This window comes from Erpetoichthys calabaricus, chromosome 8 (assembly GCF_900747795.2).
Source record: "Erpetoichthys calabaricus chromosome 8, fErpCal1.3, whole genome shotgun sequence".
In the NCBI taxonomy this organism is placed as follows: Eukaryota; Metazoa; Chordata; class Cladistia; order Polypteriformes; family Polypteridae; genus Erpetoichthys; species Erpetoichthys calabaricus.
Window position 1 is genome coordinate 79,312,961 of NC_041401.2, and position 23,058 is coordinate 79,336,018.

At 40.2% G+C, this 23,058-nt stretch overlaps 1 protein-coding gene across 1 annotated transcript in view; it reads left to right on the forward strand.

Annotated features, from left to right (window-relative positions):
* Positions 1-3,637: 3,637 nt before the first annotated feature.
* The window catches only part of LOC114655726 (sphingosine-1-phosphate transporter SPNS2-like), a 72,352-nt gene continuing 52,931 nt past the window's right edge, over positions 3,638-23,058 (forward strand). The window contains exons 1-2 of the mRNA XM_028806924.2: positions 3,638-4,084; positions 18,250-18,315. Of these exons, the coding sequence (XP_028662757.1) occupies positions 3,853-4,084; positions 18,250-18,315 (298 nt within the window). The 5' untranslated portion in view covers positions 3,638-3,852. The remainder of the gene's footprint in view (positions 4,085-18,249; positions 18,316-23,058) is intronic.

Sequence of the window (23,058 nt, forward strand, 5' to 3'; positions counted from 1 at the left end):
CTGAGGACTTTTAGCCAACAAATTATTCAGCAATTATTATCTATCTATCTATCTTTCTATCTATCTATCTACAAAGAAAAGCACACCCTCCTTAATGGAGCGGAGGTCTGGAGATCCACAGCTAGACTCTATTGGGGGCTTTTTCTACAGAAACACAGAACTAGACCTCCCCCTAGAGGTTCCTGGTGTCCAGTACACCATCAGCATTACAGGGCCAGGTCTCTAAAGCAACCCGTCTACTTCTCTTTTCCTTAAAGGGACAAAAGTAGGTGGATGGGTGGAAGAATACTGGCCTCCTGTTACTTGTCCCCAGATTATCACTAAAATGTTCAATCTGGTCCCTGTTTCCTCAGCTAGTAGCCACATGCTTCCCTTGTTGACTGGGGGTTTGAATTTGCAGTCTCCTGCTTGTTCCCTCCAGACAGAAGGATAGGCATCCCTGTGCACTGCTGAATAACCAACACTCTAGTGTTCTGGGGAAATATGGCATACTTCTATCTGGTTGCATCTCTTTCTAACAATTAATGGTGACCCTGCCTATTTTACTGTGTACCACCCTGAAGTGCCCTCTGCCTTTCCACATAGGCATATAATGGACTCTTTCATGGCCAGTTTGGTTCTCTCTCATTTTCTCTTCTTGAGGTCTCCTATAGAAATTCCTTGTTCCACTGTAATACTTAATGGTGTTCTTGCTCTTCACTCCCTTGGCTGCTGAGCACCCCTTCGCATGGTACTTATTTCCCAAACTATTCTGCTACTTTGCAAGAGTCTGAACTTTGGACTCTTTGAGGTATATCTGAGTATTTTGTTGAAAACAGCATATGAAAGAATAAGTGGGTAAATAAGGATTATTTTGCACTGTAGTATTGATCTGCTCCAAATTTATCATGACAAGGGCCATGCATGCTGTGCATATCCACTTAGTTAACCACTTTTTCCATCATGGTGTCATGAAAAGTGAGCATTAGAAGGGAATCAGTTTTGAAAAGGATGTCAGTGATCAAAGATAACAATTGCTCGACATGTATGTGGCATGTGTAACAACAGAGGTGCCCTCAGAGAAAGTCTGAGAATAAACTCTGCATAGACAGTGACTGTGCCGGAGACTGAATTTACATATCAGGTGCTGTAAAGCAGAAACACTGACCAGTACGCTGTTGTATCATCTGGGATACAACTAGTTTTCTGTTAAATAAACTGCAATGCAATGATTTGCAAATCTCATAAACCCATATTTTATTCACAATAGAACACAGAAAACATATCAAATGTTTAAACTGAAGAAATGTACCATTTTAAGAAAAGAATAAGGTCATTTTGAATTTGATGGGAGCAACACGTCTCAAAATATTTGGGACAGGACCATGTTTACCACTGTATAGCATCCCCTCGTCTTTTAACAACAATTCATAAACATCTGGGACCTTAGGAGACCAGTTGCTGGACTTTTGGGAGAGGAATTTTGTCCCATTATTGTCTTATATAGGATTCTAACTGATCAACAGATTTGGGTCTTCTTAGTCTTATTTTTCATTTCATGATGCACCAAATGTTTTCAATTGATGAAAGGTCTGGACAGCAAGCAGGCCAGATCAGCACCCACACTCCTCTATTATGAAGCCATGCTGTTGTAATAGATGGAGTATGCAGATTAGCATTGTCTTGATGAAATATTAAAGGCCTTTCCTGAAAAAGATGTTGCCTGGATGGGAGCATATGTTGCTCTAAAACCTGTATATACCTTTCATCATTGATGGTGCCTTTCCAGATGTGAAAGCTACCAATTACATAGGCACTAATGCACCCCCATACCATCAGAGATGCAGGCTGTTGAACTGAGTGCTGGTAACAAAACAGGTTAGTCCCTCTCCTCTTTAGTCCAGAGGACGCAGCGTCCATGTTTTTCAAGAAGAATTTCAAATTTAGATTTTTCTGACCACAGAACAGTTTTCCACATTGCCTTAGTCCATTTTAAATGAGCTTTGGCCCCGAAAAGATGGCGGCATTTCTGGATCATGTTCACATATGGCTTCTTCTTTGCATGATAGAGCTTTAACCTGCATTTGTGAATGGCACTGCAAACTGTATTCACAGACACTGATTTCTGGAAATGTTCCTGAGCCCATGCAGTGATTTCCATGACAGAATCATGACTGTTTGTAATGCAGTGCCACTGGAGGGCACGAAGATCATTGGCATCCAATACTGATTTTTGGCCTTGTCCCTTGCACAGAGAGATTTCTCCAGATTCTCAGAATCTTTTCATGATATTATGTGCAGTAGATGATGAGATATTCAAAGTCTTTGCAATTTTACATTGAGGAACATTATTCTGAAAGTTTTCCACATTTTGTAGATGCAGTTTTTGCCCATCTTTACTTTTGAGAGACTGCCTCTCTGTGATGCTCTTTTTATACTCAATCATGTTACTGACCTGTTGCCAATTAACCTAATTAGTTGCAAAGTGTTCCTCTAGCTGTTTCTTTGAAGCACCATTAACTTTTCCAGCCTTTGGTTGCCCCCATCCTAAACTTTTTTGAGATGTGCTGCTGCCATCAAATTCAAAATGAGCTAATATTTTTCATGAAATAGTAAAATGTCTCACTTTTAACATTTAATATGTTTTCTATGTTATACTGTGAATAAACTATGGGTTTATGAGTTTTGAAAATCATTGCATTCCGTTTTTATTCACATTTTACACAGCATCCCAACTTTTTTTGGAACTGGGGTTGTATCTCATAATACAAAAATATGCAATATAGCAGATCAAAATAAAAAAAATATGCTGTTGCACCAATTTATTCTCCAAGCCATTTTCTGAGCTTGCTGTATCCAAAACAAAACGTTGTGGAGAACTGACATTTATTGCAGGGATTAAACCAGTCTTGGATGGGATGCCAGTTTAGAGTCACCCATTAATCTGACATCTATATACAGTAGTATCTTTAGAACATGGGAGGAAACTAGAGAACATGGAGAAAACCAAAGCTATGGGCACAGTCAAGGAACCAACCATGGACTGGATACCAATCCATCAAAAGACATTCAAACCAAATCTATTGTTGCCCACTAATTTAGTATGCATATACAGTATTTGGAAACGTCAGGTAAGGCGAGTGCCCACTAAATTCCCATGAGAACATGGAGACGTTGGAAACACAGAGCATGAAGTTATTGGGTTCAGAATCGAAGCTAATTCCCTGAAGCTATTAGACAGCAATGGTAATCTCTGTATCACGGTGTCGCTCTGCATTGTTCCAACATAAAATACTTAATATTTCTTTATAAAATATATGTATTTTTCATGGGTTATTGGCCTCCTTAATACTTATAAAGCACAACAATTTTAGGCTAAAATAATTGTCGCGCTTAAAGCCTCTTTCTGCTGATTGGCTCCCATTTCAGTCTCTGTCGAGAGACAGGTGGAGACTTCGTCCCCATATTTCATCTTCTCACCTTCAGTAAGCAGACAACCTCCAATTATATGCTATTGCATGCATTCAGTTTGTTTTTGACACCCCCCCCCCCCCCCCCTCCCCTCTACGTTCAGCCCCCCAGCACAAATAATACACCCCGCCCCTCATTCCAGTAGACGCCGCAGGGATAGAGAAAGAGAGGAGAGGCATTCTGTACTTAGACCACGCCTCCTTCGAGCTGACAGCATTGAGTGAAGCTTGAGGAAAGGCACAAACCGACCGAACGAACGGAGACCAACAGCCATGAGATTAGCCTGGAGATCCCGTGGCGCGCCCTCCTAAAATCTGAATTGATCCTGCGCGCAACTCGACTCTCGGTTCATTGTTCCTTCTGCTCCTTGGCGACTGTCTTCTGGTCTAGCCGGTGTGCAGCATGTGTGTGGATAGCGATGGCTGTGAGATTGAGGGCTGCAGCAGCTCGGACGAGGTACACACGCTGTCTGGGACAATGAGCCCAGGAATAAAATCGAGTCCGGACCTGCATCCTTGCAAACCGGGACACAAGTTCAGGGCAGCTCTTCTGGGCTGCAGGACTCCGGCGGCGGCGGCGGGAATACTCAGTTTTGGCAACGTCCTCAACTACATGGACAGATACACCGTGGCAGGTAAGAGACGGCCAGTTGAGATGGGGGTGGGTTCTGGCAGGTAGGGGAAGAGCAATGCACTGCCGTGCCTACAAGAGGGCCAGACTCCGGCGACTCTGTATCTCGACTGGGGACAGGCTTCGAGAGATCAATAGAGAGAGAATCAGTGCTGTGCTGCGAAGGCTAAAAGAGGAAGGATCGACTTCCCAAGTTAAAAATAAAAGCACGATGGACAGGATGACTTTTTTTTCCTCCTTGACATCTGATGTGCAGACACCTGCAGGGTGAGATCTGCAGTGCATTCCGAAAAAGAAACACCTGTGCAGTGGGCTACCTATATTCAGTAATCTTGGACGACAGCTAAATGCAAATACCCGCATTCTTTCATTTTCAGAGGCAGGATAATACAGAAAGACAGGGGCATTCAGCTGAATAAATAAAGTAGCGTGAGACTGACACCTGTATATTGACAATGATGCACGATGCCCCGAGAAGGAAGCTCTTTGGAAATAATTTAGGTTCAATAATGAAAACGAACGCAGTATTATTTGTTGCCTTTTTATAACACGTTAAATTCATCATCGGCCCAATCTGACGTACTGTAAAGCATAGTGCGTCTGTGTTACGTGTATTTATTTATTTATTTTGTAATTAGAGAACAATCGAGTCACAGCATATTTCCATCAGAGCTGCGCCCGGACCCTAGAGATGTCTTATTTGATCATATATTATGGGACCGCAACTGAACTGTGGGAATAGTGACGCCAAGCAATGATTACCACTCTGCACCGCAACTGCATCCTTAAATGGAGGATTCCAGCTTATCCTAGTGAAGAAAAGAGTCCGTTATTTCTAAAGGGGAAACCGATGCAATAAGTGGGCAGGGGTGTGCACAGCGAGGCATTGAATGCAGGTACTCTGCGCTTTTTGGGGTATTCGTTACTAGGTGTCTTGTGAATTTGTTAGTTACATCCGTTTTTCCGCAAGTGAAATGTATCAGCCTAGTAATTGGCAAACAAATTGTGTTCAGTAGGACGAAGCGGTCGCATCCATAGAATTGCCGCATGTTGAGGTGTACGCACTGTAAGCCGCAACGCCTCCTCCCCCCACCACATCGTGCCTCTCCACTCATCCCCGGCAGGAACTGCTTCTGTTTTTTTTTTTTCAAAGAGAACACAACGAAACGGAAACCACGAAATTTTTATTCTGACCAAATCTACGAAAGATCTGAGCATCCATTGTGCCAGGAACTGCTTTTTTGCTCCTAGGATCATACGGCGTTAGTTTCCATAGAAACAAAATGCGGCTAATCATTTACTTTTTTCATTAGCATCATATAAACTTGTGATTTCTGCCATAGCAACGAATGGCATGTCTTCAGTGGTAGTCCTGTGGCACGTGCAACACACCGTATGACTGACAGCAACGAAGAATTCGGCAACCTCGTGGCTCCAGCTAAACTGACAAGGCTCAGTAAGATCTTATGTGATTTTAAACGTGAGTGTCAAACCACAAGAAATCAAACCCCGGAGAATTCTGCATACTCGAATCGCCGTGGTCACCGACACTGTATTGCATAAGCGGGGGTTTAGGTTATTCATCTGGAGGTTGCAAAGCGCTGCTATTGGAATTAATCAAATTAACACAACAGATAAACGATTGTCAGTGCGTCTGTGTGCATTTGTCTTATTTGCTAGTGTAACTACTACCCTTCACCTTAGCTCATTCGGGGTCACCCTGCCTCTCTCATGTTTATCAATATTTTTACGGTGGCAATGGCCATGAATACAGAAACAACTACACACTCAGAAATACAAACCTCTTGTTGGGTAACCCCTTGATACAGACAGTTCTTCGCAATATGCGTCTGAGGGTCTATAAAGACGCAATTACTCCCTCCCCATCCTCTGCACCTCTTCTCCTCCACCAATGGCTCTTCCTTTATTTTTGAAGGAAGACAAAACCACGACTTCAGGAAAAGTGTGCTTCTCGCGAGAGTGTCTGCGGCAGCCAAATTATTTTGCAGTTTTTTGTTGTTTTACCGATTGTCATTTCGTCTTAGTCGGCATTAGCGCTAGAGGATGAGTCAAGTATGCGCGTGCGCCAGCGCGCGGCAAAGTCGGCAGTCTTTACCTTACACTGCTTCGTGCACAAACAGAACTAAGGCTAAATAAAGTCAGATCAGAAACCAGTAAGGGTTCGGGAAAGACAGCCCAGTCTCCCAGTACAGTTATGTGGACACAAAAGCTGTAAATATTATAGTGCCCATATTCTGTGGACAGCATTATGCTTTTGATGCAATCTTGTCACTACCCATATTGACAATGAATAGTGCACTCTTAAAAATAGTGGTTCTTTACTGGGTTGTGTACTTCCTCGTAGAACTATTCCTTGACAAAGCATCTCTTTATTCTGAGAAGGGATCTTTGCACATTAAGTTGGTTCTTTGAAAATCGTCCTAATATGAAGAAGAAATCAGAAATCTTTCATGTATGGTAGGCTATCCAGCAGGAAACCAACAGGTTAACAAAACCTAAACGTGGCCTGTTTTACTATATGTATGCAAAGAGAGTCCTTTTAAATTTATAACCCATTGGTATTTCACAAATCTGTACCTATCAGTTCATGGATATTTACTTTATTAAGTGTGTTACAGATCTAAATAAATAAAGGTTGTTTCTGGAACCTTCAGTAGGTGGGATTTTTTGGAGCCAAAAATGATCTATGGCTCTGAAGAACCATTCTAGTATCTTTAGTTTTAAGAGTGTGTGAGACTCCTATTAGGTCTGGTGTGAGTGCACGTGGGTTTGTGTGTGAATGTGATGGACTGACATCTCGTATACTGATGATTATGCTTTGTGTCTAATGCTGCTAGAACAGTGTAAGATTATCTGAGGCACACAGACAATATAATGTCTAGTGTATAGTGTCTTTCTTACATGTCTTTCTTATCTGTCTTTCAAACATAGATTATTTGTTCACAGTACGGCATAAAATATTACATTATCTATCTATCTATCTATCTATCTATCTATCTATCTATCTATCTATCTATCTATCTATCTATCTATCTACCTACCAGTTTTCTCAGATCTGCCCTTCCCTACTGAATACATTCTTGAGGACCTGGTCTGACTACATTCCCAATGCTTTCTCTTTCGATTGGTTTATTTGAGTCAGAACAGAATGAGTCAAGGAATGTCACCTAAAAGCTGAAACCGCCTTTTGTGAAGAGCCCACAGGTGCTCTCCTGGAGTTTTAAGTGATATGTACACAAAACAAGTCCCTGTAATTGTGTGACAAACACAACAATAATATTAGATAGGGAAGTCCAACATTAGGCACTTGACTTTCTTTTCAGAGCCCAGTTTGCTATTCAAGGTAAAAGAGTCTTAAGTATTGGGGTCACTCCAGGCCTATGTTTGAGTTAGGGTACCATGGTGTTGGTAAAGAAAAGGTCACACTGACCAGGTCTGTGCTTTGAAACTATTTAGTCTTATTACAGTATAAATGTGGTGAATTCATTATGAAGATTAGGATTTAGATAATAGATGCTATTTCTTCTGGGGTAAAGAGACCACATTCTCACCAGTTTCTAATAATTACCAAATTGACATTACTGATTAATAAATTCCTTTAATTTTCTTTAGTTTGTCCTGAAAAGAATCCTATTCAGTGGGTAAAATATAGCAATTATCTTGGACCATAAGGATGAATATAAACCAAAATTTTTTTTTTTTTTTTTACGTGAACACCTGTTACTAATACAGTAGATATTCGGTAGAAGGAGTAACAAATACACTTGTAATGAGTATTACACCCCTGATCCAGAGGTTTTGATCATAGTGATTGAAATTTTCAGCATTATCAGTTTGGAATAAGTTCAGACCAGTGTTAGGGCAATTCAGTATATTACTGTAACCATTATTAATGAGTAGACTTGATTTTCAGAGTGGAGTCGGGTCAGGGTACTGAGCTCATAATATTGAAACACTATACATTGAAAATGAATTGGAATTCACAGTTCACAGGGTTGACCAAAGTAAACTTAAGTAGGGGATGTGGCCTATAGTGGGTTGGTGACGCAAGACATGGTGCTGGTCGTGTGTTAGTACAGGGTCTCAGGTCAGATTTCGGTCAAAGTGCTGTGTGTGTCTGAGCAGAGATGTGTTTTCTTGGCATCTGCACTTCAAAAGCTTTTCTTTTTCTTTCCCAGGAGTAGTGGTTTAATCCAAGGGAAATAAGTCATCGAAAGCAAACTAAGTCCATCTGTATGTGGCAGAATGTGTGAGATGAGAATGCTGAGCTTTTAGCTATCATCTGAAAAGGCACATGTGGTGCGTGTATGGCTCTGTCTAGGCAGTTATCACTCAGCAACCTTCCTTTTGTAGGCGGGGGTGTGTGTGGCACACATTTGAATTTAGCAGCAAATGCAACCTGCGCATCATTTTCCAAACAAAGAAAAACATCGCCCTGCAGAAGACATGTACATCAGCTCCTCAAAGATCTCCCTCACATACACAGATGTCAACTCTTATTTATTTTTCCTTACATAAGATAGCAAATGTTCAAATAGGATGGTGTAGTCTGATTTCTCCCTAAGGGTCAGTCTGATGTGTTTCTAGAGTTGCTTATTCCTCCAACAAATGTCAGTTAGGATTTTGCTCTCCAACCTCAAAATTTTTTAGTAAGTACAATAGTGAGTATTGTGAAGCAAGCAAAAGTACAGAACACATAGCAGACACAATGTGTAGTAAACAAGTGCTTCTTCTCAGTTTGTCTGTTTCCACACTGAGACTCAAGAAGTTTGTACATTGACCAGATTAGATGGCCACCAGCTTCTGTACACCTCTTGGACCATGTTGGACCTTTTTGCTTTTTGGCATGGCACTGGCAGTTCCGCAGATTTACGATGACAATTAAAATTTTAGCAAGGGCACACATGATATAGTTATGGTTCACTATTCAGATGTTTTTAGCACATCATTCAGTAGCTTGCAGAGGTGTGAAGCAGGCACAGGTTATCAGCCTAACTACACTTATAGGTATGTCTTCAATGAGGTAGGATGTGATCTACATATTTCTTAGAATGGTGTCAGTCAGGGGTAATGCAATTATTTGTGGGGTGTGGAGGGTGGGGTGGGGTTTTTGGATTGTGGACATGGAGGGCTGTTTTTAAATTCCACCCCAAGTTGCCATAGAGATGTGTCATTTTCCCCCAGGACCAGTAGATCTGCTAATAAACTTTTACAAGAAGCCTAAAGGTATCACATATGGAAGGGTAGTCACTACTTCATCATAGGAAGAACCTTAAGAACCCCTGAATTCAGAGGAGTATCAGTATCTCCTTCTTGGTAGAAAGTGCCTGTTTTAAGAGATTTTGCTATCTATTTATCACCAAACCTTTTTTATCTTTGAGTTACATTCACACCTCCTTTTTTGTAATAGCTGCTGAGCTGAAAATGGCAGGAGCCTCCTGTTTGCTGGATAAGCATTATTCTGCAGCCCTCTTCAGTGATGAAGTGTAAGGTCAAAGGGCCATGGGCTAGCAATCATCTTGCATACACCAACAACAGAACTGTTGGCCATTAGCTTCTGTGTTCACTGGCTGCTGAGGGCTGCCTATAAGATGTTGCACACTTCATCTGGTGTTTAACCTTTTTTGAAATGTGTTTCTCTGACTTTTTATTTTTATATGGGGACATTAAAATATGATACTATAGAAGATCCTTTACCAACAGACTCTACCCACAAAGTCCAAAATATAACCAGAAGAGTTTAAAAAAATTCGATATTAGTTGACGGCCTGCAGCAGGTCTATAACTGTCCTGATGTCCTCACAAGCCAAAATTATGAATTGGAATATGACTGTCATAACTGTTTTATTCTGTTGGATTATTGTTTGCTCTTATAAAGCAATTCTGACAGAAGACTGTGACAGACTGCCACCTTTTCCAGATATGGTTCCCCTTGCTACTACCAATGATGCCAGAATGGGTACTGGCTACCTTTGACCATGAAATGGATTAGCTATTAAAACAAAAGTGGTGTGGATGAATTTTACAAAAGGTGCTGTTAATAAAATTATAATCACTTAAGTGTAGTGCACAGTCTGAAACAGTTAGCCATCAATGCAGAATCACTTCACTCAGCCTGTCTTGACTGCCATTGTTCATTGTGAGATGAAAGGGGTATTGCCAGTAACAGCAGGCCCTAATTGACTAGGACCGCCGACTCACAAATAAAGGCATTTAAAATGCAAGGCCCCCCATGTCCTACAGCAGTAAGCAGAAACCCCCAAAAAATGTGTTTCCAATTTGTTGAATTGCAAGCGGACTTAAACATGCAGTTAGTGCGCAGCCTCGCTATAATCACTGCCCTCAAAATAGTCTGTGGGATCTGTTTTTAGCCAACCCGTCCCATGTGAGGCGCGTCCTCCACGTCCAACCATGTGCTTCCTAAACCACAGCAGCATGCAGGACAACTCAAGGTTCATTGTGCAGTTTCTCCACCTCCCAGAGGCTTACTTGACAACAATCGTAGTCAGCTACACTGACAATCGAGTAGTGCAGTTCTGCAGCATGTGGTGCAAGTGGTAGCCAGGAAGAGGAAGCTTTGACTTGGCCAAAAGGGAGCCCATGACCACACCTTCATTGTGATATGTCTTACTGTAGATGTAAGTGGGAAATCAAGTGCCACCTAAAAATGTATGGGGGAAGCAAAGTTTTTGTTGCAGAAAAATGTCAAAGTCTGGGCAAAGTGGCCAGCATCATAGTGCTAGTAGGAATTCAGGGTGCAGTATCTGGCTGTTAAGCAATCTTCCACATGCAGGGCATTGACCATTCTTATGCTATGTAGCAATCTTGTTTATGCCATGGAGCTGTTTTCTGAGTACTATGCTATGTGGTTTTCTTGGTGCTGTTTAGCACACTTCTGAGTGCTATGGAATAGTCTGAGCGATGTGCAAGAGTGTTCTAGATGTTGGATAGCAGTTTGTAGGTCTTATATGAATGCAATGGAGTGGTCTTCTGAGAGCTGTGGATGTTTCCTTTCTGCTGTGCAATAGTTATTTAAATACTGTGTTGTAAATCTTCTCAGTGCTGTTCTATGGTCTTCTGAGTATAATTGAGCTGTCTTTCAAGTCATGTGCAGCTAATGTTCTAGATGCAGTCTTTTGGGTGCTATAGAATAGTCTCTTAATTGCTTTGCAGTAGTCTTTCCATGTGCTTTTATAGCTGTGTTCTGGCTGTTGCATTGCAGACTGTAGAAGTTGTACATCAGACCCCAAGTGCAACAGACCAGTCTTTTGGGTGCTATTATTCAATGTCCTGGGTTTTTTTTTATCACAATATAATACACTTTTTACTCTGTGTTGTCTCTTGGGGGCTTCACAGTAGTTTTTCAGGTGATGTGCAGTGATCTTGTGGAGGATGTTTGGGTGCTATACATCAGCCTTCAATCTGAGGTGGAGGTTTTCTCTAAGTGCTGTCCAGTGATGCTCTGTATGTCGTTAAAAGATCTTCTACAAGCTACACAGTGGTGTTCTTGGTGAAGTTCAAGGTTGGAACCAAGAAAAAATCTGTTGTGTGGGTGTGAGAAGTTCTAAAATGTATAGGTTTATAGAGACATGATTGTCATGTGTTCAGAGTACACCTATTTTAGGGCACATGTAAGTAAAAGTATTCAAAAATCTTTTCATCCAAAACTGATTGGGAAAGTTCACTTGAGGGTGACACTTCCTTTTGCTCCACTGCTTCACCTGTGGTGCCAGGCCCGGTGATGTGCAGCAGCCCTCTGGATACTGTGTTTAGTCTTTCAGGTGATGTGGAGCTTTCTTGTCAGTGCTGTGCAGCAGTGTTCTGTGTGCTGTTTAGTGACCTTATGAAAATCCTCAGTGTTCTGTGTGCTGTTTAGTGACCTTATGAAAATCCTCAGAAGTGTTCCAGGTCATACTAAGGTTAATTTGTAGGGATAATGGGCAGATGTGTGATGTTAGCTGAACTTCCAAGTAAGTCCGGCTGTGCAGGTTACATTTCGATACTTCAACTAATTATCCAGAGAATGGCCAGCTATATAAATACCGTGCAGGGCTGCAGGATCAGCTGCTTGTTAATAACAGCGTGGCTAAGATGAGCAGTAATTAGACATCATGGCCAAATCTCAGATTAGTCTTGGCTGCATTTCTGCTAATTTGGACAAAATTACACGAACAGCTTGCCTGTGTTAGGAGGAGACCCTGGCTGCCCTTTTTGCATGCTAATCCCAGGAGTGTGTGGAGCTGGAAATCCCTACTCTCCCGTCTGTCCATTAGGGCTGCTGTAGCCAGGATAGCCACAGTCCAGGGTCAACTTGTTTCTGTCAGATCTGTGGGCACCCTTGGGATTTCCTCATTTATGGATAGTGTGGTATCCCCAATTAGTGTGTTTCCAGTAATGTCGAACTGCAAGTGTTGTGTGCTCTAATTGTTATCCAGTGATAACTGAGGAGCATAGGATCAGAGTGATGAGAGTCAAATTAGGCATCTGGCTGCCTTTTCAGTAACTTACTCTATGACCTGTTACAATGCAGCTTAGATTCATCTCCTAATTTTAGTCTGAAAATGTAAGTGCGATGGTTTCAAGGTAAAAAGGCGCTTCACTAAGATCCTGAAAAAGTGCATCCTGAATGTTTGGTGAAAGTGGGGGAAAGAGTTTGCAGTATTTATTGGGAATCTTTTCAGAAGGGCTAGCAATGGCATTGACGTCTAGCTGTCTGGTAATTCTGCTGCTGAGCATCTGTCCTGTGACATTCAGTTCCAACAGGCAGAGCAAAGGCCTTTCATTTTTAGCCTGTGATATGTGTACATAACCATCCTTTACATACTGTAAAGTGTTTCACACAATTCAGTGAGGTGCACTTTCCACATGAAGTGAACTTATAGATGATTCAACAAAAAATGTGGACATCTTGGCATGACCATTCAGTCTATAAACATGACTCATTCTTAGTAGAGGAATGTTTATCATTAGTTTAACATGTACACACGCAAGTACCATGTGAGTAAGAAAGAGCCTTCAGTCAACTTACACAAGAAGATGATGGGAGGAAAGTGAAGCTTCTTCCTAAAGTCAACATGGACCTTGAGGGAACACATGAACTTGCATTCCAGGATTGAGCCAAAGACAGCAGAACTAACTTCCCACATACCAGTTCTCTTTCATATCCAATATTTTAACTTTCCTGCAGACATGCAGTATCACGCAGAGAATTTCTTGTCACAAAGTCATGTGGCTTCTGGAAGTATGTGCCGGTTGCTTGTGAAGAGCTTTACACACTGTATCTACTATTCCAGTTGTTGCTTAACCATGCCTCCTCATTTACCCACTCTCTCCCACAGTGGTTCTTGGACTGATCCACTAGGAATTTCTCATCTCATAATGCCAACACTAAGCTGCCTAGGCAACTCCGACCCTGAGAGAAGAGCATTTAGAAGCAGCAGCCTACTTGTTAACAGGGAGTAGGGAGGCAACAGGAAACCCACACAACCCTTTCTAAACCACAAGAAGGCATTCATGTGGTGACTCCTTCCCGGGCCTCAACCACAATTCTAACTCCACCAAGCTAAAGGAGATTGGTATATGGCATTCTCAAAAAAGGCACCCAACAGAAGCCACTCCATGCAGCCCTTCCCCATTGCTCCAGTTTTTTTCTCACCTTTCTTCATGAAGGTATGCAGGCAGATACTGTAGGTGAATTTCTGCCATCCTCAAGTCATCCCTGTATAGACAATTTACCTAGCAAGCAGATATGTGTAGCATGAGCACTTACCACACTTAATGAGGAGTTTGGATGAGCTGGCTAGCTTTAACTTCACAAAGGCTTATATCTGAAAAAGTTACTCTACAATTAGGCGGCTCCCGTGTACCAAATATAACTGAAGGGAGACACAGTCAGTAGATGACTCTAGTGTTTAAAGTGGAAAAGTCGGGGACAGGAGGTCTGTAGCTCAAAACATTTTCATAAGGGGTCTCTAGTTATTAAATCATAATTAAGTGATCCCAGCTAAATGAAAAACTAGTCCACTAAAAAACGATAATGGAATGCCACTAAAATAGAAGTGTATTATATTGTGATAAAAAATACAGCTTAATGAAGAAAAAGCACAATATATTTTAATGAAGCAATTCCAAACTATAATGTGAAAAAAGAAGTCCAATTAAAGTCAAAAGTCAATCATTATATCTTTATATAGTATCTGTGAATAAACAGAAGAAAAGTCCACTATACTATGATAAAGGATGTCTGGACCAACGTAACACAGGTCAGGTATATGCTGACAAAGTTATTCCAGTTAAATAAAATAGAAAACCACTATATCATGATAAAGAAACTTCAAGAAAATACAAGAAATATTTGCTACTAATGCAACGCTAACTAAATACAAAACAATATGTTCTTAATGTAGGAACTTTGGCTTAATAGAAGAGAATCCTACTATATCATTATAAAGTAATTGTAGTTAACTGTGACAGTAAACCAGTGTATTATGATAATGGAATCTCAACTAAATACAAGAGAAATCTAATATATCTTGATTGTGGTTTCCAACTCAATAGAAGAGAATTTCACTTTGAATCCACAAAGGAATTATAGATAAATACATGAGAAGTCAAGTATATTATGACAAGTAAACTTGAGGTATATATAAGGGAAGTCCACATTATTGTGATAAAGGAGGCTTTCACAGATGGGGCTCCAGAGAGGTGGCTGCTTCTGATATAAGTCATGCTTGTATGAAATATACTTTCCCAAGACGTGCCCAAGGGAAATGGTTTGATGACTAGAGAATATCCTAGATATCCATATAGGAGTGTAGCTGAAATGAATAGACTCTGTCCTTTTCATGTTCTGTGTGCTGCATATGAGTCTTTTTCTTGTAATTCTGTCCTGAAATTCTCATATCCAGAGTCAAGATTTCACATTCTTTCAGGTTTTAGTAACTAAACATGGCATGTTTATCTCCATGATTGTCCTGTTTTGAGGTAAGTTAGAGGTGTGGCACTTTACAGTCATTTTGACATAGTTACTGTTATTATAGTCTCTTGAGAGAAGGCTTACCAGTCTAATAATCTGGCGACAGCTCGAAAAGCTCAGCCCATTGGGACCCTTTTCACATTCTGTAATAAAAACCTGATGTTTGTGTGTAAATAAGGCCAGCTTTGATGTGTAGCGCACATCCATGACCATATAATTACAGTATCTATTTGGCACACCCAGGATTCATCATTCAAAGACCTGAAACCTTCAGAGTGACAAAACTGTTGCTACGTATTAGGCCATGAAAGAGTTGCACTATCATAATATCTCCTCTACACCAAGGTTTATCTTAAATATAAATATTTCAGTAAGGAAACAAGAAACTATATTCTGTACAGAACAAGAAAATATATGTGACCTTAAAGGGACATCCAAAACAGAACCAAAATAAACTAAACAAAAATAACCGAGGGGGGGGGGACAAAGCAAAATCCTGCCATTTTATGAAGTCCATTTCCCCACTGATGTCACTGACTGGTTTATTTAGCCCTGATGTAGAATACCTGTATGAAATGTCTACTGATTTTAGTTTTTAGCTACTCCTTGGAAGCATTACTATCTTTCTAGAAAAGCTGGTACCTGGGGAATTTTTGTTAAATATTTGTAATCTCCTGGTGGCCTTGTGGGATTAATATAATACAGCCTATTCTCTATTTTAATCTGGCATTTTATTCAATACAAAATATTGTATTATAAACTTTTGAACAAAGGCAATAATACTAAATGATGTCATAATTTAGAGTAATCCATTTGATTTTTATAGAACACTTTGTGAAATGTACTTTCAGTTGACTTATCTGGTGTGGCTGGGTTGATAAGAAAATGGACTAGTGATCACAAGGATTCCATTTCAATTGCTAGCCCTGCCTCATCTTGCAACACTGAGTGAATCATTTTAACTACCTATGTTCTAAATGTAGAACATATCTGTACTATAACCTTGTGCAGTGGTATTCTGTTCACTATTGAAAGGTGCTATATAATATGAACATTGTTCTTTAAAATTGGCCTGAGGTCTGACATCCTTACAATTTTAAAGTGTTAGTTGCACAGATGGAGAACTTGTTGTACACACAAGTTCTGAGTCTGTTTGTTATAAAACAGAGAAAAATATAAGAAGCATTTTGGTTATTGTCAGTTGCCACATGTGAAAAACTTTATCATTTAGATGTCATTCCTTTAGCAAATTCCTAAAACACAGTGGCCATTATGATTATTGGTAGAACTGACGCATGCTCCACCTTGTTTGACATCACGTTATGATTAAGCTTTCTGCTTGGTTCAGTGATATGAATTATTAATTGCTTTGTAGTGGGGGTGGGGAGCTTAATTGCCTTTTTGAATCTTCACATCCACCTGGTATAGATAAGATCTGTCAGAAGTGAGGCATTTCACCATCTGGCATAGACATCTCTTCTCAGCAGGAACACCCAGTTGATCTGTAACATGAGTTTTTACTCAAATATGCCATTGGTTTTTAGTCAATTGCATGAATAATTGGCCCCACTTGTAACATAGCTTGCACACTTGTTTTGGTTGCTTTGTCAAACTATGCACTTCCAACAACAGTTTGCCTAATGTAATACCTTGACCCAGTAGATAATGAACAACCTGGAATGACCCACACCCTTTCAAAACCTGAGCACACCCACGCTTGGAAGAAATATTTAACTACTTCAAAATGGGCACTGACAACACATCCAACAGCTAGTCCTGCTATGGAATGATTACGAGAGGCTACTCTGTAATAAGCACTGCTGAGGGACGAGTACAGAAAAGTGCCGCTGCATTAAGCTCTCTGCCCAGTGGGAGCCGTTTGTGGCCCAGCAGCCCACTGTAATTATATGTGCATTTCTGGACAGTGAGGCAGAACAACCACTTCTGCTGACTTTGAAGTGCTGGGTGGAAATTTTTAATTAGAGATACTTGACAGAGGCTGTGCTCTGACAATTCTTCTCTGAGAGGCCCTGTGCCTGAAGATCTGTTTCTACCCACTGCTTTTTTTGTTTTAACTAGTTTTCCAAATCATTTGGGTGCCCCAGATGAAGTGCTGATGGATCTATCCAGCTCCTTGAAAGACATTATTAATCCAATCTTTGAGTTTTTCATCATACTTAAAAAAAAGAAGAAGGTGACTAACAGAAGGTGGCCAACATCATTGACTCTAGTCTTTCCTCTGTCCCTCTCTCACATATGAAGTTCTTCTTTATCTCAAGTTTAATCTGTCACAGTGGTTCATCTCTGCTGCTTTATTAATCTGACATTGAGCTCGGCTTTTCTCTTTTAATCTCCCACACTGGGATCAGCTTTACGTCTTACCAAAACTCATGCATGAAGCTTGATTTGAGTCTTTCTTTTTTTTTTTTTTTTTTTTTTTTTGCTAAGCTCTCCCGTCAAGTTCAACTGATCCTCTGTTGTAAACCAACACTCTGAGCTTAGATTTTTTTTTCTCTCTTGGAACTTTTAAATTAAACTTCCGTTAACTAATCTTATGTCAATCACACAAAGCAGTTGTGCTATCCAGGGCCTTATTGCATCATATAGATGCTCTGCACTATGAAAATAATTATAGCAGAGAGTACGTGAAACTGCCTAATGTTCTGTGAAAGATAATTTCTCTATGACAAAATACTGCTGTAATTATTTTTACTTCACAGTTCAGAGCTTCCGTGTCACTGTGTTGGTTTGATATTAGGAGTTAAATTAACTCCCACGTCTTCTTAAGTGCTTTACAAAAAAAACTGGCATGGAGCTGAAGCCTGCTTAGTTTACCAGCAGACATAGCTGGCGTGGCAAAGATCCAGAGCTGAGGGTTCAAATCCCAACTTTAGCTGAGTTCTGTCTGTTTAGAGTGTATGTGTGTGTTTTCCCTAGGTCCTTAGTTGTCATTCCATTTACCAGTTAAATTAATTGTCAGCTCTAAATTTTTCCTATTTGTGTGAATGAACCCTGTGGTGGCCTGGTGGTTTCTGTCTTGTGCCCAGTGATTCCAGAATAAACACCAGCTCCCTGCAGCTCTGAATTGGATAAATTGGATAGAATATGAATGGATGGATATACTGTTTATGGGAGTACTTTTTCAATTCAACTTTTTATTTTTTATTTCTCAGGTGTTCTGCTTGACATCAAACAGCATTTCGAAGTGAATGACAGTAATGCCGGCTTGCTGCAGACAGGTAATGCCACCAGTGATTTTGAATGCTGAATGTACATTAGTTGCATAACTGATGCTTTAGAGCAGATTTAAAAGGGCACCCCAAACCTGGACAGGCAAGGCTCTCCTACCCTAACGTACTGTAATGTGTATGACATTACTATATGGTCTTTCACGGTGAAAGCCACTTTGAGCTTACACTGATGCCATATGCAGCAACTACAGTGAAGGGAGGGGTGTATGAAGCCCAGCTCCAACATTTGTAATCCTGATTGTGTCCCCACCAACCAGAGACCCCACCCTTCTTTGTGTATAATTTAAGAGATGTTATTCAAAATCTGCATAGTTCTGACCTTTGTAAGGAGAGCATTATGGGAGAGTTTTTTAAAACACAAGTGAACAACGAACTGCTTGTTTTTAATCCACGGCAATTGTTAATCTGTGGTTCAGAGGCCAGGTTAAAAAAATCATACTTTGACAGAGGCACTAATGAAAACATAAGGGTTAAGAAAGGTGATAGTAGTACTTTTGAATTATTCCAGTTCTGAATTAAGCGAGTTTTTAGTTGGCTTTGTTCTGTATTGGTTAAAGATCTGAATAGCTCTCCACTCCACTCTCTAGTTTGCTCATTTGTGGATGTCAGCTGCAGAAGTGCACCTTCTCCTGTTAAGTGATTTTCTGGTTCCTTAGCACATGACAGAAGGACTTGATATCTGTTCACCGGTGTTTAAATACATACTTTATGATGTCTGTTAAACATGGTAATTTGCTTTATTTTTATTTGGATTAGCACATATTAGTGCGTATTTCACAAAAATTAACTTAAATTTCTTATCTGACCTATCAAAAAAGTAATATCTTTCATATTTTAAGTATGCCTGAATTTTTTATTGTTAATTTCTGTTAAAGTCATATATTAATTATAACACATATTTTTTAGTTGTATTAAATTTTAGTAATCATGTCATACATGTAACGTCAATGTCAAATTACACAACTTCTAGGTATGGAGAATTTCAGATTTGTTGAACACAGCTGCTTATCTGACCGCCACACCATGTGAATTTAAATGACTGAAAATCACTGGGCATGTTTACTTTACCGACCACATGGCAATCTTTCGATATAGACATACTCACCCCTTTTTGTGGAACCAAATAGCACTCTACCTGACAGAGCCCATGCTGTACGAAGTGTTAACAAGTACAATGTGTTAAGCCACAATTTTGGTCTTTTTCTTCCTTCTCCATTCTGTCATGGTGCGTAAAACATGAGACGTCAGACAGAAACGTTTTTCTTATGCTTGCAAGGTCCAAAACACCTACACTCCTTATTCATCTGTCGACACATTCTATGCATTGCATGTCTGGATGAACATTCAATGGTTGTCAGATTTCATACACACAGAGCCTGCCCTTACAATTAAAGATAAAATCAGGAGCAAGAACCAGACTAGTTGTTGTGAGTCACTGTGCATGCAACAATACTTGACAGCTTTCATTGGAGCCTGCTGCCAACTGCCTCTGCTTCGTTAAGATTGTGTAAATGAAGGCTACAACTAAAAATTGCTGAAGAAGTTGTGTAATGTGACATAGCCTTTAGGTTGATTGGCAGCTCTACACGGGTCCTCTGTAAGACATCCAATTCAGAATTTAGGTCCTGACTCAAGGAAATGCTATGTCTCATAATAGCATAATTTAAACATAATGACCACTCATTTAAATTACATTTTATATATAATTACACATAAGATATCGATATGGAAACTCACCAGCTTATAAAGGTTTGGTTTTCCAAAGATTATAGGTGTCAGTGGCAATGGTCCCTAAATCACAGAAAAGGAAGCCTTTAACCAGAATCCTGACCCTGACTATGAAACCTTAGTGATGACATAATCTTGTAATACATTGACTTAATTAACAGTAGGTTAATGAGCAGAAGAAATTAGACCAGTTCACCTTTTAAAGGCTCATTAGTAATAAACAGGCTAAAGGCAGTGTAAGCAAGTTAAATAAATCTAGAAAACACAAAGAAGGTTAGACTTGCATATGCCAATTCTAAAACCTAACTACTGAGAAATTCAGGATTATCCAAAGTAATTAATTGAACAGAAACATTAAATCCCATAAAGGAAACCCCAATTATCAATTAATTAAATTATTCTTCATTTATCTATCCATCCATTTTCCAACCCGCTGAATCCGAACACAGGGTCACGGGGTCTGCTGGAGCCAATCCCAGCCAACACTGGGCACAAGGCAGGAACCAATCCCGGGCAGGGTGCCAACCCACCGCAGGACACACACAAACACACCAGGGCCAATTTAGAATCGCCAATCCACCTAACCTGCATGTCTTTGGACTGTGGGAGGAAACCGGAGCACCCGGAGGAAACCCACACAGACACAGGGAGAACATGCAAACTCCACGCAGGGAGAACCCGGGAAGCGAACCCAGGTCCCCAGGTCTCCCAACTGCGAGGCAGCAGCGCTACCCACTGCACCACCGTGCCGCCTATTCTTCATTTAGTACCATGAAAACATACATCTCTCTAGAAAGAAGTTCTTAATTTTAATTAACAGAATTAAAAATATCTTATAAACAATATTTAAGATTTGAAAAAAAGAGTTCCAATAATCAATTATTTTAACTCAAGTAGCTTATCTTTACCAAAAATTAATTAATAGTTTATTAAATGGAATCCATATTACTAACCGAGAATGGTAAACCGGATGGCATGGACGCAGGTACACGGCGATGGGACCATGAGACGTACTGCGCAGGCGCGTACAGCTCAACTAATGGAAATAGCAAATAAAACAACCGCCATATTGTGAGTGGCACTACTGCGGAGTGAAGTTATGAATAATGTGCTGCTTGGGATTGTACAAACCGCTGAACGCTTTACACCAAATTCAAACACAATACAGCTCAACGATACACACACGAGCCCACCTGGATAAGATCAATGAACGCAGGCGCCTACAACGCGCGTCAGAAACTGCAGAAGCAAAGCAGGCATGGTTTAAGACACGACGGGGTCCGCAAAGGTCCATAAAGATAGTACGGAATATATAAGAGCACACCGATCAAATAAAAATCAATCGTGTAAAAGCACATAGTATACACAAATCATGTGCTCTCAGCGCATAGAAAGCGTATAAGGACAATACGGAGAATAGAGACCCAAAGGCATTGGAGACAAAAAAAGGCAGATAAGAGATTATGAAAGCAGTGGAATTCGAAAGGCTCAAACAAACGATGGCGCGATACACATGCAGACAAAGGTACAGAATATGAAAGCAGTAAAATTCGAAAGTATTGTAGCGTCCCACCCAGGTTGAGGGCTTTTTGGTTTTAAGTGACTGTTAGGTCCGATTGAGGGAAGGCGGAGTACAGCATGGAGGACTGATAGCGGGGTATTGATTTCATGCGGTAATAAGGGGGGCGTTGGAGAGGGTGCTAGAAAGTTGTGTTTGGGGTTAGGCAGTCAGCGATTGTTCAGGTAAAACTTTTGTGACACTTTGTCATGTCAGTCACTACAGTATCAAAGAAAAGATAGAAACGATTGCATTACCGCAAACAAAAGGTGATTAATCATCAGAACCAGGTGTAATTGAAAAAATATAAGGACAAATTGAGGTCTGAAAAAAAGAGTAGACAACAAAGTCTTTTCGCATTCGCATCATTCAATGGACAAAACATGAATTTACACAATAATGGACCATATGCTATGAGAATCTGTGGTCCCACAACAGTTAAAGGAACGACAAGTTAAATTTCAGAGTACACAATTCGGTCGGGTGTATATTGATGATCTCGGAGAAGCGATGCAAATTTTAACAGGCAAAAAGAAAGGTGATGTATATATTCCGCGAGTAACATTACACACCAAAGGAGATCGTGATATGCCATTCGTAGTAAAATGTTTACAGTTTACCGTGAGAATAGCTTTTGCTTTGACAATCAATAAATCACAGGGACAAACAGAAAAACTCGGATTATTTATTACAAAAACAGAAACAATATTCACTCACGGGCAGTTATACATTGCGTTGTCACAATGTGTCTCCAAAAAATATTGTTTTTAATGAAGCTTTAAAGTAAAAGTGAAAATAATGAAATTGAAACAATTCCAAAAAAAACATGTAAAAATCAATCGTGTAAAAACACATAGTACACACAAATCATGTGCTCTCAGCGCATAGAAAGCGTATAAGGACAATATGGAGAATAGAGACCCAAAGGCATTGGAGGGAAAAAAAGGCAGATAGATTATGAAAGCAGTGGAATTCGAAAGGCTCAAACAAACGATGGCGCAATTCACATGCAGACAAAGGTACACAATATGAAAGCAGTAAAATTCGAAAGTATTGTAGCGTCCCACCCAGGTTGAGGGCTTTTTGGTTTTAAGTGCGTCCACTATTAATGAACATTCATTAGGATTAATGAATATCATTTGCTGTCATTGTCATTCACTTAACTTCCCTCAAGAAACAACTGGCAATACAACTAATGAGTTTACACATTGTTGTCAAAGGGGTCAGGTTAGACTGCCTCCTTTAGATGAATATCCTGAATATCTACGGATGTTTCTAACTAACAATGTTCCCGGAAGTAAAAACATTATGGACTGCATTAGATCCTACAATAGTTCATTTGCTTTTGCATCTACTGGGGTAAATATCAGGCCACCAGCTGACAATGGCCCATACTGCTTTTGCGTATGTGGACAAATATTACATCGGATTGGAACAGTGCACCC